Source organism: Schistocerca cancellata, chromosome 1 (assembly GCF_023864275.1).
Source record: "Schistocerca cancellata isolate TAMUIC-IGC-003103 chromosome 1, iqSchCanc2.1, whole genome shotgun sequence".
NCBI classification, from domain to species: Eukaryota; Metazoa; Arthropoda; class Insecta; order Orthoptera; family Acrididae; genus Schistocerca; species Schistocerca cancellata.
The window spans coordinates 484,607,545-484,632,315 of record NC_064626.1 but is presented as its reverse complement, the minus strand read 5'-3'; the positions used below and the strand labels follow the sequence as shown (position 1 = coordinate 484,632,315).

The 24,771-nt window shown below is 39.7% G+C and overlaps 1 protein-coding gene across 2 annotated transcripts in view; it reads right to left on the bottom strand.

The window, feature by feature from the left end:
- The window catches only part of LOC126177684 (intraflagellar transport protein 122 homolog), a 254,831-nt gene that overhangs the window by 178,901 nt on the left and 51,159 nt on the right, over positions 1–24,771 (bottom strand). For both annotated transcript variants that reach the window (XM_049924474.1, XM_049924475.1), the window contains exons 9-10: positions 13,997–14,105; positions 657–1,103 (exon numbers count right to left, since the gene is read on the bottom strand). In XM_049924474.1, coding sequence (XP_049780431.1) covers positions 657–1,103; positions 13,997–14,105 — 556 coding nt within the window. The remainder of the gene's footprint in view (positions 1–656; positions 1,104–13,996; positions 14,106–24,771) is intronic.

The following is a 24,771-nucleotide window of genomic DNA, read 5'->3' as shown; positions in this document are numbered from 1 at the left end:
AAGAACAAAATGAACAACAGAAAAAAAGAAAAGGATATGGGACCAAAATCATATAAAAAGTGTAAGAAGTGCCAAACTAGCCCATGCAAAGGCTACAGGGCCACTGACAACAGTGCAAAGTGTCTCAAAGCCGGTTATGGGAAATGTGTGTGTAAAATAGAAAGAACTGTGCTAAGTGTATCTAGCAGATCCCAATGACTTGAGTAAAAAGTACAACAAAGCCGTGTGCATAACTTTTGTGAGTAGAATAAGGACCATGTATATTAAATGCGTCTAGGTTTTACAAATGGCTAATGCATAAAAGTCTACTGTTTAGAAAACACATCAGCATAATCAACAATAAATCAGTTAGGTTTTTTTGTTGAAATGAGTAAGTAATGTTTTAATTATTGTATTTAATATCTATTATTATAACCTGAAAAAAGGTAGCGATTACCATACACTATAATAAAGTACTTGTTTAATTCAAATATGAAAATATTTTTTGCAGGGTCAAAACGACCCCTTTCTGCCATTTTAGGAATGTCAGAAACTATTCAGTTCTAGTGTTAATGCAGTGTAGCAATAAATGAAATTGTACATGTGCACTCTGGCACTGAACCATTAACAAACAACACATTGACATTCAGATGCAAACTGTAATGTGGAACACTTACCTGAAACAATAATTCCTTTTTAACAAGATCGTAAACAAGGCACTGACTGCTTTCATCAACCACAGCTAACTTCTTTCTTGATGGACTCAGATCAAGGCATCTTACAGCAGAATCTACCTTAAGAAGGTGCACAGGAAATGGATTGTCGAGATATATCTTCCACACTTGACCATCTTTCAACCCTAAGAGCAGGCCTTCACGACCTGGAGGACCTCCGACAACTTTTATGTACCGTATGGCACATTCCATGACCCATTCTCTCTCTTTCGTACCTTCAAATGTAAGACATTGCAAACGTTTCTCCTGACACAAAACAAGACTGTTTGTGCATACTACTAGTAAATTACATTCCAATTTTTGATTAATTTTTTCTTTCACGCGATAATGCATTCCTGTGGAATCTCCTGCATATAGTTCATATATTACAACTCGTTCCGGAAGCTGAACCTGGAAGTCATATGCAAATAAAATTACTGGAATAAACTTAGATTGAATACATTAAGAATTTAACAAGAAAATCTAGACTGTAACACTTTATGAATAATACTTGAAAACAATTCACATACAAAAATATGAACACAAAGGAGTTGGTGAAAACAGTGGCACTGTTAAGGTCTCCAATGACAACAATGTCTGCAAGCACTAATTTCTATACTGAGAAAACAAAACTGTCCAAAAAAATCTGTAACTACCTATGGTAATACTTAAATTTGATTTTAGCTTGAAAATAGCTATATTGCTACTATTTAATAAATAATTATGTAAAATAGAATCATAGTGGATATTACACAATGATACAAGGCAACTATTTACTGATAGGTGATTGAAGAGAGGTGCACAATCACACATAACAGTGCAGAAGCTTTCGAGCTTTTAGTCTCTGTGTAATTAAAGTACAAACACACACACACACACACACACACACACACACACACACACAAAGCGCAGGAGGGGGGGGGGGGGGGGGAGAACGAATGGAAATGATAAGATATTGTTAGGACTGGGTTAGTATACAACAAGAGAGGAAAGAGTGAGGTTATGGGACTGGGAATATGGTAGCCAACAATGAAGATTAGAAGAGACCAGGAGCATTGTGAGAAAATTGCTGCATAGACAGTCCACAAAACCGATCTGCTTCATTTCTTCGTATAATCTCAACAAAACCCACCAGTGCTGCAAATAGGCTACAGCCCAGTAGCCATCTTATCACTCAGACCTCAAGCAGCTCAACCATTATGAGGGATATCCTAACCAAGACCCTGCCTTCACCTCCCAAAATGGTATTCTGTTACCCACCTAACATATGCAATCTTTTAGTGCATCCCTATTTCACTTCTGCTCCAAGTTCTGCACCCCCTTTGTCATCCCTTTTTAGTTAAGCAAGATGACACATCTATCACATACACACTGACTCGTCGCCTCCTACTGCAGTACTGCTAGAGGCATTCCACATCTCATTCAGATGTAGTACATTGTATAAATACAGCAAAATCATCTACCAATATGCTGCAACTACTCTGACGTTTTCTAAATAAGCAAGGAACTGCCAAGCTACCTATCTGCTTGAGTGGCCACTGTGGCTAGCCATAATCTTGATCAACCAACTGTGGAACATATTTTACATCACAGCAATGATAACTTCAACAACTGCATTTGAATCCTCTGCCTCTGGACCAATCCTTCTGAACTATGCAACTGGGAGGGAACTATTCCTCCAGTACAACACCTGTTCCTGCAACACCACCCACTTAACCCTCTGTTAACCCTGCCCTCAGACATTCCATTCTGTGCCCCCTGCCCCCAACTCCCTCACTTTCATTCCTCATTTTAGTCCAGTCAATGAAGGAAAAGTACAGAAAAAATATAATGTAATCAAAAAATTTTTGCAGTGCTATGAGGGAGTGTCATGAACAACATACTAAAAATCCTGATCAATGGGTTGTGAGTGTCGGGATGGGGATAGGTTTAAAGTTCATTTTTTTTACGTTTTTCTCAAATAATTCAAAAATTGTGGCTTCTAGTGAAAATGTTTCCCATCACAGAATCAAAAATCAATAAATTTCCTAGAAAGAAGGTCCCAATACTTTCTTCTCTAGGATTAATGTTTTCCACATTCAGGGGATGGAAAAATCACATATTATTAAAAATATTGTTCTAACAGTATAAAGTTAATGTTTATCTTTGACAAAGCGGGTTACAAGCAAATATTAAATGTGTGTACCACATCTAAGTGCAATAGATCCATATTAAGAAATAAGTTGTGTTCTGGGTATTTAACAACATGGAGGGGCGAGATATGTGAGGTAGAGGTGCAAGGGATGGTAGGTCGTCAAGTTGTTTTCATTCACTTCCCTCCTTCGTAGTCTGCAAACTGAAGCTCAAGCTGGTGGTTCCCAACTTTATCTACCCTACAACATGCCTTATGAATCACCAACTTTGTTTACCCTGCAACATGCCTTATGAATCACTGAGAACGCAGTGCGCATACATTCCCACAGAGTGTTTATTTTGCTCAAAATGCGTTAACACTTCGTGAAATGCAGATATGAATTGTGACTCTTCAAGATTTCATGGCGGATATGATGTAAACAGTCTTCACGGGTTTGCCGCTAGATCACATTGTGCAAATTCCACAATATTTCCTTGGAGAAACTGACCGACATCTTCAGGTGGTTCAATCTAGGTATGACCAGCCACCAGCAAGGCTGAACCACCTGAAGATGTCGGACAGTTGCTCCGAGGAAATATTGTGGAATTTGTACAATGTGATCTGGCGGTAAACCTGTGACGGCTATTTACAGATATGAGTTACTAATAACACTAACACAGGTAATGCGTATGGATGGAATCCACAAAAATCTCTGCACACAGCTCTATGCTGTTAGAGGAGAAATTGATTCTTAGTCCTCTGTATACCAACTGTAGGGTTATTCTGGGAAAGGCAACTTGCCCCACCATAAGTGCTGCTCACTTTTCAGTTTACAGACAACACCTTCCCAGCAATTCTTCTCCCACTCCCTATTCGAGTAGACAAAATAACTACACTGAGCTAGTGTTTATATAGTAGAGATATTTTCAGTTTATTGAGTACTTATTTGCAACTGTTGAGTGAACTATTATGTACAAAAAGCTAATAGCCTGAGCTGTCAACCGTCTACCACACTGAACTGGCTTTTCCAAGTGTAGCATGCAGTCAATATGTACTCAACAATGTCGATTTCATTGTCTCCACTACCACTGGCTGGAATAATTTTTACAGCATGAGGGGTATCAAATTTATCGCCCCAGCCTCAGCTCTCCCAAATCTGCAGAGACCCTGGGGCTTAAATTGTCTCACTCTGCAACAGGAAGAGGCCACCTAGATGTTACAGAACTTCAAATATTTCAACATAAATCAAGCAGATTACTGTCATAGACTTGAACATGATCAGTCCCAGTCCATTAGGCATATTCACACCAATCTTGGAAAATGTACTGTGGATGTGTGGGAAGTGGCAGCATGCAGTGCAGCACACTTTACAAGTGCCATCAATTTCCAAATGGAAAAAGATTTATGTAATCTATCAGTAACACACTTAATTGTGAGGGACATGCAATAACTTTCTGGTCATTCATTAATTCACCACCAAATCACTAAAACACAATTACATGGCTTTACAATATGTTGTTAATGATATACAGCAGAAGTTGCCACATTTAGCAATCCAATCCCTTCCCCACGAACACCACATAGGTTACTTACAACATCAGACTTAGAAATTAAACACAGAGCAACATATTTTATATTACAGCTCACATAAAACTGCAAATACGTACTCATTTAATACACTGAAAATATCGACTATACAAATATGAGATCAGTGAAGTTATTTTGTCTACTCGCATCAGAGTCCTGGACAGGAATTGCTGGGGAGATATAGCCTGGTTGTAAAGTGAAAAGCAAGTAGTGCTCACGGTGGGGAAAAGTGCCTTACCCAGAAGGAGACTACAGCTGCTGGACAGGCTGACTTAAGCATTATTTTCTCCTCTAGCAGTGTACAACACTGTGCAGCAATTTATGTACATTCTGTCGACATGCATTACCTGCATTAATGTTATAAGTAACTCTTATCTGCATTCCATGTAGTGTTAATGGATTTCGTAAAAAATAAACACTTCTGGCTGTGTCTGCACACTGCATCACTAGTGATTCATAAGGTGCGCTGTGAAGGGATAGTATAACTTTGAGAAACACCCTGTAGTTGCTTCTTGTGACTTAATGGCATAGATAGAGTGAGGAATCACCTACTCAAGCTTCAGTTTGCACACCTATGGAAGAGGTAAGTGCATGAACACAATCTGGTAACCTATCTTCCCTCGCATTTCTACCCCACACTTCTCTCCTCCTCTACCTGTTACACCCACAGGACATGATTTATACCTTAATATGGCCCTACTGCACTTAGATGTGCTGCATGCATTTAATATTTGTTTTTAACCCACTTCATTTAAAGGTAAACATTAATTTATGCCATTAGAACAATATTCTTAGTAATCTGCAATTTTTCAGCCTCTGGACAAGGAAACTATTAGTCCTAGTGAAAAAATGAGTAGGACCTACTTTGTAGGAAATTTAATGTAGTTTAATTCTGTATTGGGAAATGTTTTCACTAGAAGCCATTGTTTTCAAGTTATTAAAAAAGAACATTAAAAAAATATCTTTAAACCCACCCCCAACCCAATGCTCACACCCCACCGGTCATGATTTTTAGTATGTCATTCAGGACACTTCCGCATAGCACTGTGCAAAAATTTGTGACCACATGATTCTTTTCCCCTAATACACTCCTGGAAATTGAAATAAGAACACCGTGAATTCATTGTCCCAGGAAGGGGAAACTTTTTTGACACATTCCTGGGGTCAGATACATCACATGATCACACTGACAGAACCACAGGCACATAGACACAGGCAACAGAGCATGCACAATGTCGGCACTAGTACAGTGTATATCCACCTTTCGCAGCAATGCAGGTTGCTATTCTCCCATGGAGACGATCGTAAAGATGCTGGATGTAGTCCTGTGGAATGGCTTGCCATGCCATTTCCACCTGGCGCCTCAGTTGGACCAGCGTTCGTGCTGGACGTGCAGACCGCGTGAGACGACGCTTCATCCAGTCCCAAACATGCTCAATGGGGGACAGATCCGGAGATCTTGCTGGCCAGGGTAGTTGACTTACACCTTCTAGAGCACGTTGGGTGGCACGGGATACATGCGGACGTGCATTGTCCTGTTGGAACAGCAAGTTCCCTTGCCGGTCTAGGAATGGTAGAACGATGGGTTCGATGACGGTTTGGATGTACCGTGCACTATTCAGTGTCCCCTCGACGATCACCAGTGGTGTACGGCCAGTGTAGGAGATCGCTCCCCACACCATGATGCCGGGTGTTGGCCCTGTGTGCCTCGGTCGTATGCAGTCCTGATTGTGGCGCTCACCTGCATGGCGCCAAACACGCATACGACCATCATTGGCACCAAGGCAGAAGCGACTCTCATCGCTGAAGACGACATGTCTCCATTCGTCCCTCCATTCACGCCTGTCGCGACACCACTGGAGGCGGGCTGCACGATGTTGGGGCATGAGCGGAAGACAGCCTAACGGTGTGCGGGACCGTAGCCCAGCTTCATGGAGACGGTTGCGAATGGTCCTCGCCGATACCCCAGGAGCAACAGTGTCCCTAATTTGCTGGGAAGTGGCGGTGCGGTCCCGTACGGCACTGCGTAGGATCCTACGGTCTTGGCGTGCATCCGTGCGTCGCTGCGGTCCCAGGTCGACGGGCACGTGCACCTTCCGCCGACCACTGGCGACAACATCGATGTACTGTGGAGACCTCACGCCCCACGTGTTGAGCAATTCGGCGGTACGTCCACCCGGCCTCCTGCATGCCCACTATACGCCCTCGCTCAAAGTCCGTCAACTGCACATACGGTTCACGTCCAAGCTGTCGCAGCATGCTACCAGTGTTAAAGACTGCGATGGAGCTCCGTATGCCACGGCAAACTGGCTGACACTGACGGCGGCGGTGCACAAATGCTGCGCAGCTAGCGCCATTCGACGGCCAACACCGCGGTTCCTGGTGTGTCCGCTGTGCGTGCGTGTGATCATTGCTTGTACAGCCCTCTCGCAGTGTCCGGAGCAAGTATGGTGGGTCTGACACACCGGTGTCAATGTGTTCTTTTTTCCATTTCCAGGAGTGTAGAATCTTGTATATCTCTCTGCCTCCTAGCTCCCAATACTTATCTACCCCTTCTGTATCCCACACATCTTCACTCCCCATCCTGTTCCTCACTCAAACCCCCCACAAACAACATACATTAAGGGTCAAGAGCTGCTGTACATTTAGGGAGGTGTCTGTGTGTGTGTGTGTGTGGGGGGGGGGGGGGGGGAGGGTAGGTGGGTGGGTGCACACCTACACTAAGAAGTAGAAGAGTGGAAGCTCGAAAGATATTAAGCTTATACAATCTTTAGATGTGCAATACGCATGACATATAATTCATCTAGAGGTGACCGGGTGCCAATGTGCACATGCGTGACACATAATTCACTTAGAGGTGAGTGATTGCCAATTCTTACTGGATTCGGCCTGCATACTACATTAAAGATTTAACCTTTTGATAAGCAATAATGTTAGGAATGCGCTTCATTCTGTAGCAGTACAATCCTACAGAGACATGCTGTGAAACAAAGGCAAGACACATAGAATACAGAAACTGATACTGTCTCATCTATGAGTGCTAGTGTCAGTTAGGGAAAACCAAGTCACCTATAATTGTAGGTGAAACAAGCAAACATAACTAGGAAGATTTCTTTGCAGAAAAACCTTAACAAAATAGCAAACAACAAAAGAAATGGATGCACACTAACAGATGGAAAGCATTTACTGACTGCTGCTAGACCAGAACAGAAGGTAATATTGAGTAGTTACGAACATGAATATGAACATTTCTGAACAGAAGACTCATTTACAAAGAGCTAAGCAAGAAAAATTAGAGCAATCAAGATCAAGAAAGATAACACAGATAGCACAAAAGAAATGTAAAGCATTTGAGAGACACATAGACAGTAACAAAATAATTAGCTTTTGCAATCAGAGCTCTTTCTGGTCAGCAGAAGGGAATAAAGGTTACAAGAAATGAGACTAATCAAAAATTAATACAGACAGTTGTGCAGGACCCTAGTTTAAATGTCTTTCTGTTGTTTCTCCCTTTGTGTGTGGTTCTAGATGACTTCCCTAATTAATTCTTGATAGTCCTGTTTCCCACAGCTTTTCTTCTTGTTTGTCAGATGAAAGAATCACTGTGTCTAAAATCTAATGATTTTGAGATTTTTTCCAAGTGTGCCTGCTCTGCTGTTGATTGGTTATGTAGAAAATTCTCCTTTCCATATTAACATTTTATTTAATTTAGAATGAAAATTTTCTTTGCAGAAAATGCGAGGTATGACTAGAATATTAAATTTGTAAGCCATAGTTCACTGCTGCTTATCTTGTCACCAGCATTCTGTGGTACTTTTCTTTTTGTTGCATTGGACTCTTTCCATGCCTCTCACTAGCTTCTTTCACCACTGCAATAGGCTGCTTTAAGTCATGTTTCCAAAATCTTAAGATTTCATTGCTCATTTTCATCTATTATTATTAGATTTTAGTGTCAAATTTATGTTGGCATTTTGTAGACACAAATTTTAGCCTAGCTTTGGTTTATGTTATTGTATACTGTAAGTAATGTGATTGTTTCAATAAAGTACAGTTTATGTTGTCAATGTATTCTTAATGCTATCCACTTGGCTCTCTATTAAGCAGCCAATGTGGAAAGTTTGAAAATAAGCAAAAAGTTCATATAGTGTAGGCTCAGTTCTTTGTTTACTTTTGTTTCATTATGTAAACAATACAGATTTAATTGTTTCTATTAGCATTCAAACTTTAGGCCTAAACTTCCCAAGAAATTTTATATAGGAATTGAAAGTTAATCTTGTTTAATTTAAATTAAAGCTAAAATTTGTTTGTCATGAGTGAGAAGTGTACGACTTGCATAGTACTTTTAGTTCCAGGGTGTGGTGTGAAGGTCATTGCAGTTTCTTTCAAGTGGGTGATTGTAGCGGTGTGGGAATTGGTGAGATAAACAAGGCTCATTGGTTGTGTAGGATTTACTGTAGAGATAGGAAAATAGTGGAACAGGAGCAGAAGACTGCTGCCCTTCAGGCGGAAATAGATAATGCAAAACGAGATCTGGAAAGCTTAAGGGAAAAGCGGGGAAAAGAGAGGTGGGAAGTGATGACAGGTTTTAAAAGAAATAGGAATATCACTTTCTCCAGCAGTTTTGTTATTAATGTAAAAAACAGGTTTGATCTGTTGTCACAGTTGGAAGCATATGAACCACAAGTAGATGTAGGACAAACTTTCAAAAAGTGTTTGAGACGTAAGAAGTCAGAAAAAAAGTTGTGAAGAAGAAGAAAGTTTTTTTACATCTACTGCAAGTCTGTATCAGATGATACAGGATGTAGGTTCACTTTGCAAAGATTCCACAAAGGAAGACACCATGGTAATAGTGGGTGGGGCAGGCAACAGCTTAGACAGGGACCATAGTTATTCAGTTGACGGTGGCTTCATAAAGATAACTTCAGTAATGAGACATACTGGTGTCTGGTTTGTGTCTGTTTTGAGGTGCCATGACTGGAATCATTTAAACTCTTCTGTTAGGAGAGTTAATTTAGAAGTGGAATGGCTGCTTGGATCAGGTATGGGATCTTACTGCAATGTTGACTCTGTTAGTAGGTGGGACTATACTAGGCATGGCCTTCGCCTCAACAGGAAAGGGAAGGGAAAACTGTCTGGGTTATAGCTAATAACTTAAGGGGGGTTGGGGGGGGGGGGGGGTGCACTATCGCCTTTGGTAGAGTAATAGTGTTCACAAGTGATTGAACAGCAGTTTTCTTAGGGTAGGGAGGGCAGAGACAAAAGATGTTCAGAGACAGGTGGAAAATGACTTTTACATTGATAACACAGGCAGCCAGAATGAAAATTTTAATGACACAATTCATGCTAACAGTCCCTGATTGAAACTGGAGATATTCAAAAACTGACAAAAAGTTAGGTTTGTACAGCTGTAATTCAGTCAGTACACAAAATCAGTCATCCTTATTGCATCAGAAAATCTGAGGACTAAGGAGTAAGCTTAATGAATTGTTTATTTGTGTTGAAGAATTAGAGTTGACCAAACCAGTTGATATAATCTGCCCCTCTGAATATCATTTGACCACTGGTATAGACATATTACATGTTATAGAATTCAAGTTAGCTTCATACTTCTGTAGAGAAAATGTGGAGAAAGGAGGAGTTGCCACATCCACATTTGTCAGTAACTGTTTTAATTTCAAGAATACTGATATTAACAAATTTTGCTCGGAGCAGTAATTAAAAGCTTGTGCAACAGAAGCAGTGTTTTATAATAAGTCCTTTATAATGGTAAGTACAATACAGACCACCTTCAGGAAACTTTAACCTCTTCATAAAAAATCTGGAGCTCTATTGTCCCATCTCACAGTAAGAAACAAGAAAATAGTGGTTGCTGGCGATTTTAATGTGGATTTAATTGAAGAGCTCTGTCAGAGAACAATTACTGCAATCAGTAACATTGTCATGAACTTTGCAACTAGGGTATGTAAATGCTCTGACACCACTATTATAACATCATTGTAGACATATCGAGGGAAGTCATATCACAAAACCAATAGTAAATGGGCTGTCTGATCATGACATACCAAGCATCTTATGTTAAATGTTGAAACTTGTCAGGACATAAAATCTATGAAATCTGAGTACAGTTGGGTAATAAATCAGTCAAAAATGGAGAATTTCAGGAGACTGTGCAAAGACAGGAACTGGATATATCTTTACAATACTTCTGACTCAAATGGAAAATTCAAAGCATTCATTAATGAAGTTACTTCCTTTTTTGAAAATTATTTTCCCCTAAAGGCAACTCAAAGCTAACAGAAGTCTAAAAATAAACCATGTATTACAAAAGGAATAAAGATATCGTGTGGGACAAAAAGGAGACTGTATCTACTATCTAGGCAGCTCTGATGTTAGCATTGTAATGCATTACACAAAAATACTGCAAAATATTGAAACAAATAAAATAGAAATCTAAGCAGCTTTATTATGAGAAAAATATAATTACAACAGACAACAAAACTATATGGGATATAGTGAAAACAGACAGTAGGGGCCAAAAAAGAAGAGAAACAGATAGCTCTAAAAATAAATGAGACATTGGTAACAAGTGAATGTGGTGTTGCAAACCTCATAAATAAGTACTTTGTTTCTGTTGCTGACAGATCGGGGTTGTTGGATTCAGTAAACAGTGCAGTGGAGTATCTGAGAATGGTCTTTACTAATAGCTTCAGTAAAATGGAAATGACAGTCACGTCTCTCAACGAAGTAGCATCCATCATAAAAACCTTAAAATTAAAGTATTCTAGCGGTTATGATAACATATCAACTAAGTTAATCAAAGAGTGATCATGTGAGTTGAGTTCTATCTTCAGTTATTTGTGTAATCAATCTCTTATCACGGAGCACTTCCAGACTGGCTAAAATAAGCTGAAGTGTCTTTCGAGAAGAGGAAAAAGAGATACTGTCTAACTATAGACCAATTTCACTTTTGCCAGATTTTTTTAAAAATATTTGAAAAGGTTGCACTCAAGCATCTTCTTAAGAATCTGGGAGCAAACAATATATTGTCCAAGTCACAGTTTGGGTTCTTTAAGGGTTCCGATACAGAGTACACATACAGTGAGAATGTACTTAATTCATTAGGTAACAAATTAGAGGCTGCTGGCATTTTCTGTGACCTGTCAAGAGCCTTTGCCTGTGTCTTCGGCAGTGCTGCAAAGTGGTTTGAGTCTTACCTAACACAAAACAAAGGGTGTCATTGTAAAATAACTGTCAAGTACGCAATCAGTCTTCATCTGATTGGAAATTAATTACCTGTTCCTTGAGGTTCTATCTTGGGTCCATTGTTTTATCTTGTGTACATTAATGATCCCTCATCTGTTACACTGCCAGATGCTAAGTTTGTTTTGTTTGTTTTGTTTGCAGATGATACAAACATTGCAATAACTAGGAACTCAAGTACAGATTTACAAATGGCTGCCAATCAAATTATCACTGGCACTGACAAATGGGTTAAAGCTAATTCAGAAAAGAACTACTATATGCAGTTCAGAACCTGTAAGAGATTTTCTTCCAGCATTTGTATAACATATGAAGACATATAGACAGAGGAGACTGACAGGTGAAGTTTCTGGGATTACAACCTGATAATAAATTCAGTTTGGAAAGGCATACCACAGCACTGCTGAAGCACCTAAACAAGTCTGTAATTGCAGTGCGAATGATGTCAGATGTAGGAGGAAAAAATAGAAAACTTGCATTTGCTTACTTTCATTCTATTATGATACATGGGCTCATATTCTGGGGTAACTCATCAAACTGAGCAAAAGTTTCTAGAGTGCAGAAGTGTGTAATTAGACTCACTTGAGGTGTGAATTCAACAACATCATGTAGAAATCCATTCAAGGAACAGGGTATTCTAACCACTTTTTCTCAGTATATTTTTCCTTAATGAAATCTTAAAAAAATAAATGCTATTAACTTCTATGTCTGCAAAAAACCACACTATAATAACTTTAAGTTAAACGATGAAACTATAGAATGTGTAGACTACACAAAATTTCTTGGTATGCATGTTGACAGTCAGTTAAAGTGGGAAGAACATATTAAAATACTTAGTAACAGAATCGCTACAGCATGCTATGCTCTTAGAATTCTGACTGCAGTGTGTGATACTACACGTGTCAGATCTGTATATTTTTCTTATATCCACTCTGTTATTACCTATGGAATAATATTTTGGGGAGTCAACAGTAAAAATATTCAAATAGTTTTCAAATTACAGAAAAGAGCAATTCATATAATAACCAAGAGTGGCAGTAGGGCTCACTGCCTTGAACATTTCCAAAAGCTGGAAATCCTAACTGTCCCCTGTGAATACATTTTTCAAAGTATTATGTATGTAAAAAAAAAAAATATTGACTGCTATGTGAAAAATTCTTTAGTACACAGCTATGAAACTAGAAACCAATACAATCTGCATCTAGAGAGGAAAAATAAAGTTAAAACTCAGCAGAGCTTGTTGTACAATGTCGTTAAATTATATAATAAATTACCCCAAAAAATAAAAGATATTGACACAATCGGACAGTCCAAAACAAAACTAAAAAATTTTTTATTAAATAAAAGTTATTACGCAGTAACGGACTATCTGAATTAAAACATGTAGTGTAATTAAAGTAGCCTGCATTGCAATACATGAGGAAATAATTACAATATGAAATCCAAAATTGTACAGTACTATAAGAAAATTACAAATTACGTAAGGATATAAAACTAATTTAAGATACCTCAAAAATGTGTGTAAATACTAATTTTATGCGTATAATTGTAGGTATATTGTATTGTATATGATTCTGCTGACGAAATCCACACAGTGTAAATTGTTACATGGATTAATAAAGAAATCAATCAATTTGTTGCAAGTAATATGTGTTTATTTCCAACCAATAGCTCAATACGTGGTGTCAGCACTAGGTATAAGAACAATCTACATAATGACCTAAAATCACTTACCCTGGTCAATAAATTGCCAGCAATCATTAAAAACTTGGTTTCAGATTCAGCTCAGTTTAAACAGAGTTTGAAAGATTTTTTGACAGGCAACTCCCACTACAGGGACTGTTAAACCAGCTTAAGTAAAAATGTCTGTTAGATTTCAGTTCTGATAGCACTTGGTCACAACAGCCAGGATTAGCCATTTTGTGTATGATAAATTTATGAGAGGTGCATAATTATGTTTCATTCTGGCACTGCATTAATTCTGTAAATATTAGCAGTGCCAGTTTACTGTAATTATTTACATACTTTAACAATCTCCTGACAATTGGCCATGGAAGTGAGTATTATATTAAAATGTTCTATGTTTTTGATGTTATACTTTCTGACTTTTCCACACCCATCAGAATCATCTTATTTTTGGGTCTATGGAACAAAAACGGAATCTAATCTAACCTCTAATCTAGCTGAAAATGTATCTGACATCTCTAAAATACAATTTTATTCCCTTTTGTTTATGTTCTCTAGGTTAACATATACTTTTTTGCATCTTACACAGTTTCTATATTTTATGTATGTGGCATTTTAAATTTAATGATGCCTGAATAACATGGGTAATGAAACTTACTGCTAGTCGATGTTTAAAAATTGCTATTTTCCTTATAAGGTCTCGACATTTTATTCTGACTTTCTGATTTGTCAGAAGATGCTGGATTATTACATCGGTCATATTTTCTCTGGAAAATGTAAAAAACAAACATCACTTTTGTAAAAATACCCTACAACTTATCTCTTACAACAAAACACTGAATTTTCTACACACACACACACACACACACACACACACACACACACACACACACAGACACAGGAAGAAAGAGAGTGAATGAGAGAGACAGAAAGAGAGAGTTTTTTTTTTTTTGGGGGGGGGGGGGCTTATTAAATACATAACTGCATAAAATCCATTATTATTAAACTTTAATGAATTGAGAGAGAACATATTTGACCCCTAATTTTTTAAATTAATTACTCACAGTGAACCTTCAGCTGCTAAAATGTCAAGTGATTATGAATAATAACATAGGTCATTATTATTTAAAGGTATTTTTTGCATGCTATTGCTAATAAAAAACAAACAAATGAGCATTGCAGGGAATGCTCTTTAAATTAATGTCAAGATCACATCACTCTTTGAAGAATATGAAATGCTTTGGATAAAGCACTCTGGTGAATGAGTTTCAGGAATTGCTCAGCAGATTTAACACATATGGGTGCAATTATGCCTCATATGGTCACACTGTAAGTGAATCTGAATATTTCCAGTTCAAGGTTACTTGCACAACTAACCTGAAGAAGCATCCAATGTAACCAGAGCTTAGTCTGTCCACTCTCTGTGATTTCTATTACTATTGCAAGGTTTTTTTTTTTTGGAGCAGGTGCTTCCGAAAGATAATGCTGCCAAATAACTATATACACAGTTGCAACAATCAGTGGAGGAAACAAAAATGGCAGTTTGGTCAGCACAAAAGGTACTGATCATAATACATCTGAACTTTGTCATAATAAACAGCATGTTAAGTAAGAAAGATGAGCTTCTCATATTACTACAGGATGCTGAGAAACGTACAGTTATTTCTACTGGTTTGTTATGCATAATAGATCATGTAGAATTCAAACAAACTGAACAGATGCACCTAAATGGATACAAGTTAGTACTATTTTACTGTAGGCATAATACGAGTAATGTAGGAGTAGTTGTATACACAAAAACTGGAATAATGTTCCAAGCTGTAGACTTCAATGAATAAAGTATTAAATCTCTCTTTTAGTGCTTTATGGAATTGGGAACATACAAGACAGCAGTTCTGACAGTCTGTGTGCCACCTACAGGAATTTTTAAAAAAATTTGATTAAGCAATTAGATGGCATACTAATAAGACTTACTAAAAAAAAACAGGGAAGTGACTGTATACAGAGATTTCGATATAGATTTCATCTTGGATAATTCTGATCAAGGACACCTAGAATCACTGATGTCCAGCTTTGGTTTGACTTCCAAAGCAACATTCCCAAACAGAGCAACAGTGATTGATGATTTATTTCTAAATTCTACTGCCTTTCAAGAAATAGATATAACCCCTATAATAAATGGTTTGTCCCACAGCAATCATCTAATGGCACCAATATGGCATCACCATCAATTAGGTTTAGATACGAAGAGAAATGGACACTTTCACAATGGTTAATACCAAAGACATTTACTGGACCAATAACAGGAAGAAGTTTAACAAAGACACACAGTAGATGATAATTTAATTATTTCTAAATCTATTCACACAATATTATGAATTCAGTTCTCCTCTACAAGTCAGAAACAATTACAGTGGGAACTGAGACAATAGGTGGCAAACAAGCATGATCAAAGTGCCTTGTTCCAGGAAGAGAGACCTTTATTAAATTCAGAGAACTAGATCTAATCAAGACTCAAGGGTGTACTACAAGTAGTACTGCATAATTATTCACCTTGTCATCAAAATCGCAAAAGCTATCCACTATGCTCGAAAAATTCAAGAATCCAAGAAAAAAATCAAAGGCAGTTTACTGCACTATTAGCTGCTGAGCCACCACCTCTCTGCACAGACTTCACAACATGTGGCCAGACAGGCAAACCAGCTGCCTGTGAGAATCTGCTGGCAGGTCTAGAATACTGTTGACATGGCATAGTGAAAGGGCTCAACCCACTGCAGTGGCAAGTTGAATTATCTCGTGCCTTAGCCTGATGATGAGCACCTTGGTCAACTATTTCACCTAAAACAGCATCCTGCCATAACAAAAGTAGGCTAAGCAACTATAAATACTTGGCGTCCATAATCTAGTAGTATCTTGTCTCCGAGTGCTGCAAACAACAAGACGTACTCCATGCCAATTGATGGTGAGTATGAGGGTGTATCAGCTTCATCACATCTTATCACCTCATCCACTAGCTGCCAATCAGCAGGCCATTGGTAGACTTGGTGCTACTGGACTCGAATAGTGCCATCCAGCTGGGCCCACTGCCAAGGTGACACTGTCCAGTCTCTGGATGTCGCCAAGGGGTCTGGGGTTCAGAGCATCATATCAGTCATCACATACTTGATCAGTTACCACAGCAGCTGGCTGTCAACACACATACTGGCAGACTGCTGACACCTCAGGTCAGCCACACATTTGCAAGGTCACACACTAATGCTGCACTCAGCTGAGCTGATGCTCCTGCCGAGTGACGATATACTACTGCAGCTGAGTATGTTGCCTTGGACTTCACTGAGGCAGCCATGGCTGCCTGGGGAGTCAACGAATGCAACTGAGGCACTGCCAAGAAACTGTATGAGCTACTCAATGAATAAAGAATGTTTTTGCTAGTGAAGCATTTCTGATTCAGCTGCTTGAGGAACTGGCAGTCAGCATTCGATGTCTTGCAAGCCATCCTGAGTCGACCATCCTGGCAAGTAATAGTGACCGCACTTTCAACAATATTACATAAGCATGACATGAAAAAATTCAATAAGGCACATGGTACTCAGCTTCCTGACAAGAGTAGCAGCAACACATATGATGTTAAATTCAAATCATTGGTCACTAAGTTCCATGAATGCTTCCTAACTATAGGCAACAACAAAGGGACACAAAAAATGGACCATCAAAAGCAGATTCATTGGACTTACTTTGATAGGCATTGCATACTCCATAACTAGATATCAGTTCTGTCAAATCAACTGCCAGAGAGATCACAAAAACCATTAGGGTAGTAATTCCCTGTTTATGACAGTATTTCAACCAAAGTTCTAAAATATTGTGGAGACCTGGCAGTGACTTCTCTGAGATCCCTTTGAAGCCAGCTGATGCATTCATCTATCCATTCATTCACTCACTAACTCACTCATTCACTCGTGTTCTGTGTATATGATCAAGAAAGAGAAACATTCATCAAATAGCAGAAGCACTGAGTTGTCGGCAAGCACACAAAAAGAATGAAAACTGCTAGCTTTTGGAAGAAATTCTTAAATAGCTAAAGAACATTCTCTCTCTCTCTCTCTCTCTCTCTCTCTCTCGCCCCCCCCCCCCTCCCCCCACATCCCTGGCAGTTCTCTTTCTCATAAAAATATATGTGATATGATTTGCCTCCAATACCATGCCAAGTCAGTCTCCACATTCTGAAGTTCTGAAGTTACCAGCAATGGCTTGATTGCACTACCAATCTGCAGCTGCCTCCTAGGCACACCTTCATCCTCCTGCTCCACCAGTGCTGTGGATGGAACCAACTTAAAGGCACCACAAGTCGCACCTTCCGTATTTAGTTCACAGTCTAATTGCTGTATCTCAACACTCAACCTCTGATACTACTGTGTACATACAGATTTGGCCTACCTCATGGATTTGTACTGTTTACTGATATGAATTGTCATTGAAAACTGAGTTAAGTGAAACAAATTTTGTCTTACATTACTTGAGATCTCAATCATTTGCACTCTGTCACAGTAACCATCAACTCACTGGCATCCACTATGGGACAACCAAACATCTGGTGTCAATGGAAATCTACATTTAGTTGCTGCTTGGTCCTACTTCTTCCCGAAATGGAACATAAGTGACATTGTTTTGTTGGTTGTCTCACTTCCCACCAAGAACATTGGTTTTGCTGTTTTTGGTTTCCACATTTCAACAAGCATATTTGCTGCATGTGTATATCTTGTGGAATTATGGAATTTGCTGTGCTTGCCTGCCACATTGATACTGTGTACCAATGTTATTGTGTGTATTTCAGAATATTTGTCCCATAACTGGTGACGAATATGTAGTGACTTTAATTGGCACTTTCTTCCAGTATAGCTTAGTGGTTGTGCTCTATTTTTGTACTGTTTGTGCATGTGTGTGCGGGAGGAGGGGGGGGGGGGGGGGTGCACATGTGTGTTATCATTGCCAATGACCAACAAGAACTGTCAGATTATTCAGTTGCAGGCCAAAGCAACAGCTTATGGAATCCATGAACAGATTGCTAGCAATGAAAGCAAACACTGTGGCATCGCTCCAGCAGCCACAGCACAACAGCCAGCAGCATCTGTTTCCACATCACCATTCCAGGCATTTGATTCTTAACAAGAAGAATAGTTTTGAGTACCATGCACAGCTCGACTTGCACTTGCAGGTGCCTCACACTGAAGGTAGGGAAGGCAGCCATATTTTATTGCAACAGTCAGTGTTTTAGTGTACCAGTTAGCCTGCAAACTTTTTCTCACCAGCCGCCCTTAAAGTATTACTTAGATGAACTAACTGCTTTACTCGACAAGTACTATGATGAGCAGAATAAGGTGGCAGTTGCATGTTACAAATTCTTTTGCTTGTATAGGCAATCCAAACACATAATCAGTAGGTGGCTACTTACATGGCATCACAACCTCAAGTGCATGTGTGGATGTTACTACAGTGATGCCATCGTTACGCTAGGGACGCTGTTAATCAAAATGTGTCAGATCATTACATACGTGAAACAGATTCTTAAGTATCCTGATCATAGCTTGCAACAGGTTTTGGAAATGGTGGAGCACCAGGACTTGTATGACAGTGTGGTGATGGACTTTGATTCTGCTCCTATTTGTGCTCTTCACAGTAATGGTATACAGGTTGTACCCTTTGTTCACAAGCCAAAGCAGTAACGTAAACAACAACAGTGTGCTTGGCAGTAGGCTAGCATGGTTAAAGCCTGTGTTCAGTATTTCAAGGCACATAAGCAACAGTCATGGTCCAGTCATGATGCTAAGTGAGCATAGACAGATTCCGTCTGTCAGCATACATGCAAATCCAACAATCACTCAGCATGTTCTCCACTGTATCAGTCAACTAATGTTAACGTAATATTTCCAATGCCAAGTAGTAATTCTAGTATTGTTCAATGGGAGCCAAATGCAAAGGCAAAGAATTTGAAACTTCTTCCATCCAGTGTCATGCTAATAAATTATTTGTCACTTTGCAGCCTGCGAGACACAGAATACATATGCAACTGGACACTCGCGTGTCAATGACTCTTTTGAATAGAAGCAAATATGAACTGTTAGACAAGCACAAGCTAAGTAAGTCAAAGATGACATTTTCTGCTAACAATGGACGTGACCTTCCTGTGCTATCTATTTGCAGCTTACCTGCCACATTTCATTACAAAAACACAGTTTTGTGTTCATGTGACAGTGAAAATATTTCTGGCATTGAGTCTCCACTAGCTGCCCGGGTCAACTTACACGTGTGCGCCACATTGGGTCCATCTGATTGGCATCTGTCATCATGCCTGTATAAGTGAGAAACCATAGCAGTCCTGGCAGTCAGTGAACTCCTGACGACAATGGCGGAGATGGCCATTGGAAGCTCAAGGATTTTATTCTAATTGACATGGCTTGAAAACCAAGAATGTTTTATTCTTCTGATCTGTTTGGTTTGCACATTCAAGACAATGTTCTCTCTGTGAACTCTTCTGTGCCTATGGACAGGCCATGAAAGACAATGTGCAACCACATATTGCTAAGCACGGCCTGCAGCTTGAGGTATCAGAGATTAAGTGACACAGGAATGTTTGGCTTGGCACAACATTGCTGTGACTTCCCCTGTAACAGCCAGTGGGCAGGCAGCAGAGGAAGTATTTCATTTAATGATACCATGCAACAAAACTCATGCTTGCTGCACCCACTTATGGGATCTGATCATATGCCATTATTTTTGCTTCGGCACAACTTGTCGGTCCAGCACTGTGTCATTCTCTAACATACAAACAGTGATTAGTCCCGTGTGGTTGTGCCACAGTTGCTTTAGAAGGAAGTTCTCTGCCTTCTCCATCAAGGGCATTGGGGCATTGTACGTACTCAGCTGCTTGCACATACTCAGCTGCTTGCCAGAAAACACTGCACGTGGGTCGGCATGTATGCTCAAATAGAACAATTAACATCACAAAATCTGGCATGTACGAACTACAAAAAATTTTCAATTGGCTCAAGTAAAGTGTCCCTTGGCAAAGATTGCACATCATTTTTTGTGATTATCTACTGGAACTCCTATTGGCTTCTTGTTGTGGATGAATTTACAAGTTTCCGTACGTGGTGTCCATGCAAGTTTTAGTGCTCTCTATCTTGTTCACTGTTCCCTGCCATGCAACTGCAAATTGCTAGCAGAGCTCTTGCATGGAACCAGCATATGGCACTGCTCCAGCTGCTGCATCCTCCACATAGGTTGGGCCTTCCTCCACAACACTCTATGTTTAATGTGCATGATTTGGTATTTCTAAGAGGTTTTGGCCGACACAGGTCCAATGAATGTGACCTTATCACCTGTCTTGGGACACTCACTATATGTTGTACAGGATTCCACAAAGCTGCAAAATTGCCCTCAAAATCAAGTTTGTTTTTGTGGGTTGCACGATCCTGCCACAGGTTTTTCATTTGCAGAGTCAGTGTACATAAGGACTCCGCAGCCTCAGCTGCCTTCATCTACCTCAGGTCCAGTGCTGGACAATGTGCCCAGGACGCTGATGCAGCATTGTCACCAACATTGCCGTGCCAGCAGCTTCAACCATGGTGGATCAGTCCGTTCACCCTGCCACCTTCCAGTACATCCTTGTGTGTGAGTGGACACCATTATGGCTGGTTTTTCAGTCAGTGTTCCCAAGCATTCACAAAATGAATGCCGAGATGCTTGTAAGGGTTTATCATCAACTGAAGTTCTGACTCCTGCCTCCTCAATCGCATCTGCACCTACAACAGACAACGGCAAAGAGGTTTGGGGAGAGGAATGTACTGTTTGACATTGATACCACGTCAAGACAGTCTAAGTTCTGAAGCTAGCAGCAACCATGTCACTGCACTACGAACCTGTGAGTGTCTCTGAGATATGCCTCATCATCCCACACAGCCAGCACTGTAGTTGGAGCTGACTTACAGACGCTGCATGTAACATCTGCTCAGTCTAGCTTGCGGTCAAATTGTTGTGGCTCAACACTCAGCCTCTGCTCCTACTGTACATGTGCACTTTTCCTAGCTCATGGATGTGTACTGTTTACTGATCTAGGCTAATCACTGAAAACTGAGTTAAGTCAGACAAAGTTTATCACACATTATTTGTGAGTATCAATCTTCTGCTCTCTGTCAAAGTAACCAAGTCCATGGCTTTAACAAGGGCAAATACACAATATAAGAGGAAAGTTCTGGCAGGATATAAATATGTACTGTAGGTGTAAAGGAGATAACGCCCTGAATAGGAGAAGTGTTGAGTCGCCAACAGGCACAAAGAAAGAATGAAAACCTTAGAAATCCTTGAACGAGCTAGAGTGTGTGGATGCCCCCCACTCCTCACACGCACACACACACACACACACACACACACACGCACACGCACACACACTCATGATGGTAGTAGTGTGTGTGTGTGTGTGTGTGTGTGTGTGTGTGTGGTTTATGGGGGGGGGGGAGGGGGGAGAGAGAGAGAGAGAGAGAGAGAGAGAGAGAGAGAGAGAGAGAGAGAAGAGCACACACATTCTAGCTCATTAGAGGATTTCTTCCAAAAGCTAGCAATATTTTCATTCTTTTTTGTGTGCCTGTTGATGACTGAATATGACTCCTATTTGGTGAGTGACCTGAAGTATTAGCATTCTGCCAGACCCTTCTGAACCACTGCATGATCAATAGCTCATGCCACATCTCCTAGAACATGATCTTTGGCATGAAGGGGATGTGGCGCGTTTTCCTGTGCGTGCCCAGAGTCCATTTCCGGGAAGTTGGTGTGATTCTGTAAGTAAAACAGGATTAGTTTTGGATTATGTCCCTGGGAAATTTTATTTTGGATTTTGGTCTGAGGTGAGTTTCACTTGGCCACCATTCTAGGAGGGTAGGTCCCTGTAACACTAATGTAATTGGTGCAGAGTTCGGCACTGTGTTTACCTCCTCATCATGCTGAGGCTCTCCTTCAGACATTACATGGTTTTTCAGAAGTGTTGGCACATAAATTAGTGTGACTAATCATATGGAATATTGGATTTTAATTTCTGACCATCTTCCAGTCAGGAAGATTTATTAACTAGGTTCTGGTCTAACAGGAAGTTACTTATCTTACGCTAGTTGTTGTGGTATAAGCTCTTCCGTAATCGTCCACATTAGTCTCACTGCTGGTGAAGTACAAGCCCCACAATGTACACTACTCTGGTCATTAGGTACTGACTGACTCTGAGCTAGAGGCTAAGCTAACTGCAACTGCGACTCCCCCTGGACTGCGACTGATGACTCGACTCGTCAACTCTCTAAATGACTGACAGGGACTCACTGGGCCCTCCAGTCTGCGGCAGCGACCTAAACACTGTCAGTCAAGATGACGTTGGCAGCATGTTGCTTGTGAGTCTCTATTTGGCCTCTCTCCTGATAAGCACGTTGCTTGAGCCTACTATAAATCTTCTAGCAATCTCTTTGCCAAACTGTGTGCTGATGTCAGCTTATGCCGGCACAGTTGGTGCAGACAAACAGCTCGCCCTTCTTTTGCAACAGGTTTAATGGAGTGGATAGCTCAGCAAACTAAAATATATCTCATAATGAGCAAAGGTAACTTAAGAAAGTTTGACAGTTAGCCCCACTTGCTCAGATGCCCCAAAACCAGTTGCAAATGCTCCAAATGTTTGGGAAGATGGCACTGTGAAAAACATCATCCTAGTAGTTATATGCACACTTGAACTTCAGGTCTCCGGGCATGCAACTGAATAATCCAGAAAGAACTGCCACCCCGGCAAAATGACTGAAAGGCATCCAGTTGAATTCATGTAAGTACCAGTCAGTGCAAAAAGCCTGTGTAAAGACCGAAAACAAAAAAATAGTGGGCCCCGGAAAACCATGAAAAACACCTGTGTAAATCACGAAAAGGGGCAGACTCCCAGATTACTTTATGATTAAGGACACGATAGTCAACAATGGATCTGAAACTGAGCTTGTATTTAACACAGGTGAGGTTCATCACCCAACTGTCCACATTTTCTTTCCACCCACATTTTCTGTCCTATGTGACAGTTAAGTAGTCACTGTTTCCACCACATGGCACGATTTGAAGCTGAATCTCAGTTGGCTGCTGAACTTCTTTACAATCAGGTGTAAGTGGGGGTGGTTGCCCTGGGCAGTTACCTTATAATCTTAGAGTGACTTATTACAATTGTTTTATCTACGCTGCCAGAGTGTAATCTGATGACATACGTTTTTACTGGTTTACTTAAAAGTTACTTCTCTGTTCATCAGGCTATCATTGTATGTTTGTGCCTTGGAGCATGTACCCTCTGGTTGCTTAGAAAAGGAGGAATGTGGTGAGCATCATATTGGGCCTGCCCTAAGTAATTTCAGGGCTGTTTGTCTGGACCACATTGTCAATGTGTGGTGGTTTCACACCAAGCAGCTTTAATTATTTTTCTTTCCTTTCAATGACTTCTTTTATGTAAACCTGAATTATTTGTTGTATGTTAGTCAAATACATTCTAAAGATGTTTATTCCCTTCCTGTTTAGAAGACTGGTTTCCTATCAGGTTATGCTTGTTATAAAACACTGTTGTTTGGGCATTCTTGAGTTCTGTACTTAATTGTTTATTCTTTTAAAAGAGAATAAGAACCTTGGAAGGGATTGTTTTATTGATTTTAAGTAACTGTTCTTAATTTTTTTAAATCTAGTTGGATGGTTTGGTCTTAATTTGTGAAGCTCCTGTTGGCCTAATTGGTAAAATTACTTTTCCTGAGGAGTGTTAATAAAAATCTTGATACAAATGATATTCAATCCTTATTTTGCCTGGTCCTTTCACTTCCAGGCAAACTTACACCAGTAATGGGTACCACTTGTTGTACTATATGTACAAGAAAGAGAACCTTCAGAGATGTGGAATTAGTCAAGATATATATCAACAAGATACAAGGAAATCATAGAAACTTAATATGTTTATGTTAGTTAACAATAAAGTATCACTATGCTGCTTAATGCTATTCATACTTACGCCATCTACATTTCATTGAGTTAATTAGTAAGAAACCTGCTACTTTGGAAAAGTTACCACCTCCTCAGTTTTACTATATAGCTGCTGTTTCTCTGCTAGACAAATATTGTATTTTCCAAAGACTTTTTTTTTTACATCTGTAAATACTGAGTTCTACTTATAGTACACCCTTTTTTTAAGAAGGCATCTCACAACAAAATACTGAAACTCTTTTCTCAGAATAGATGATAAATGACTTTTTTCGCATTCAAAGATGAACTTGCTTATTTATATTTATATAACAGCAAGCAGCCTTGTCTTTGAATATATAAGTGTCATTTATCAATTATATGAAGGCTGTAAGACACCCTGAATACAAAACTTTTCTTGGTATAACC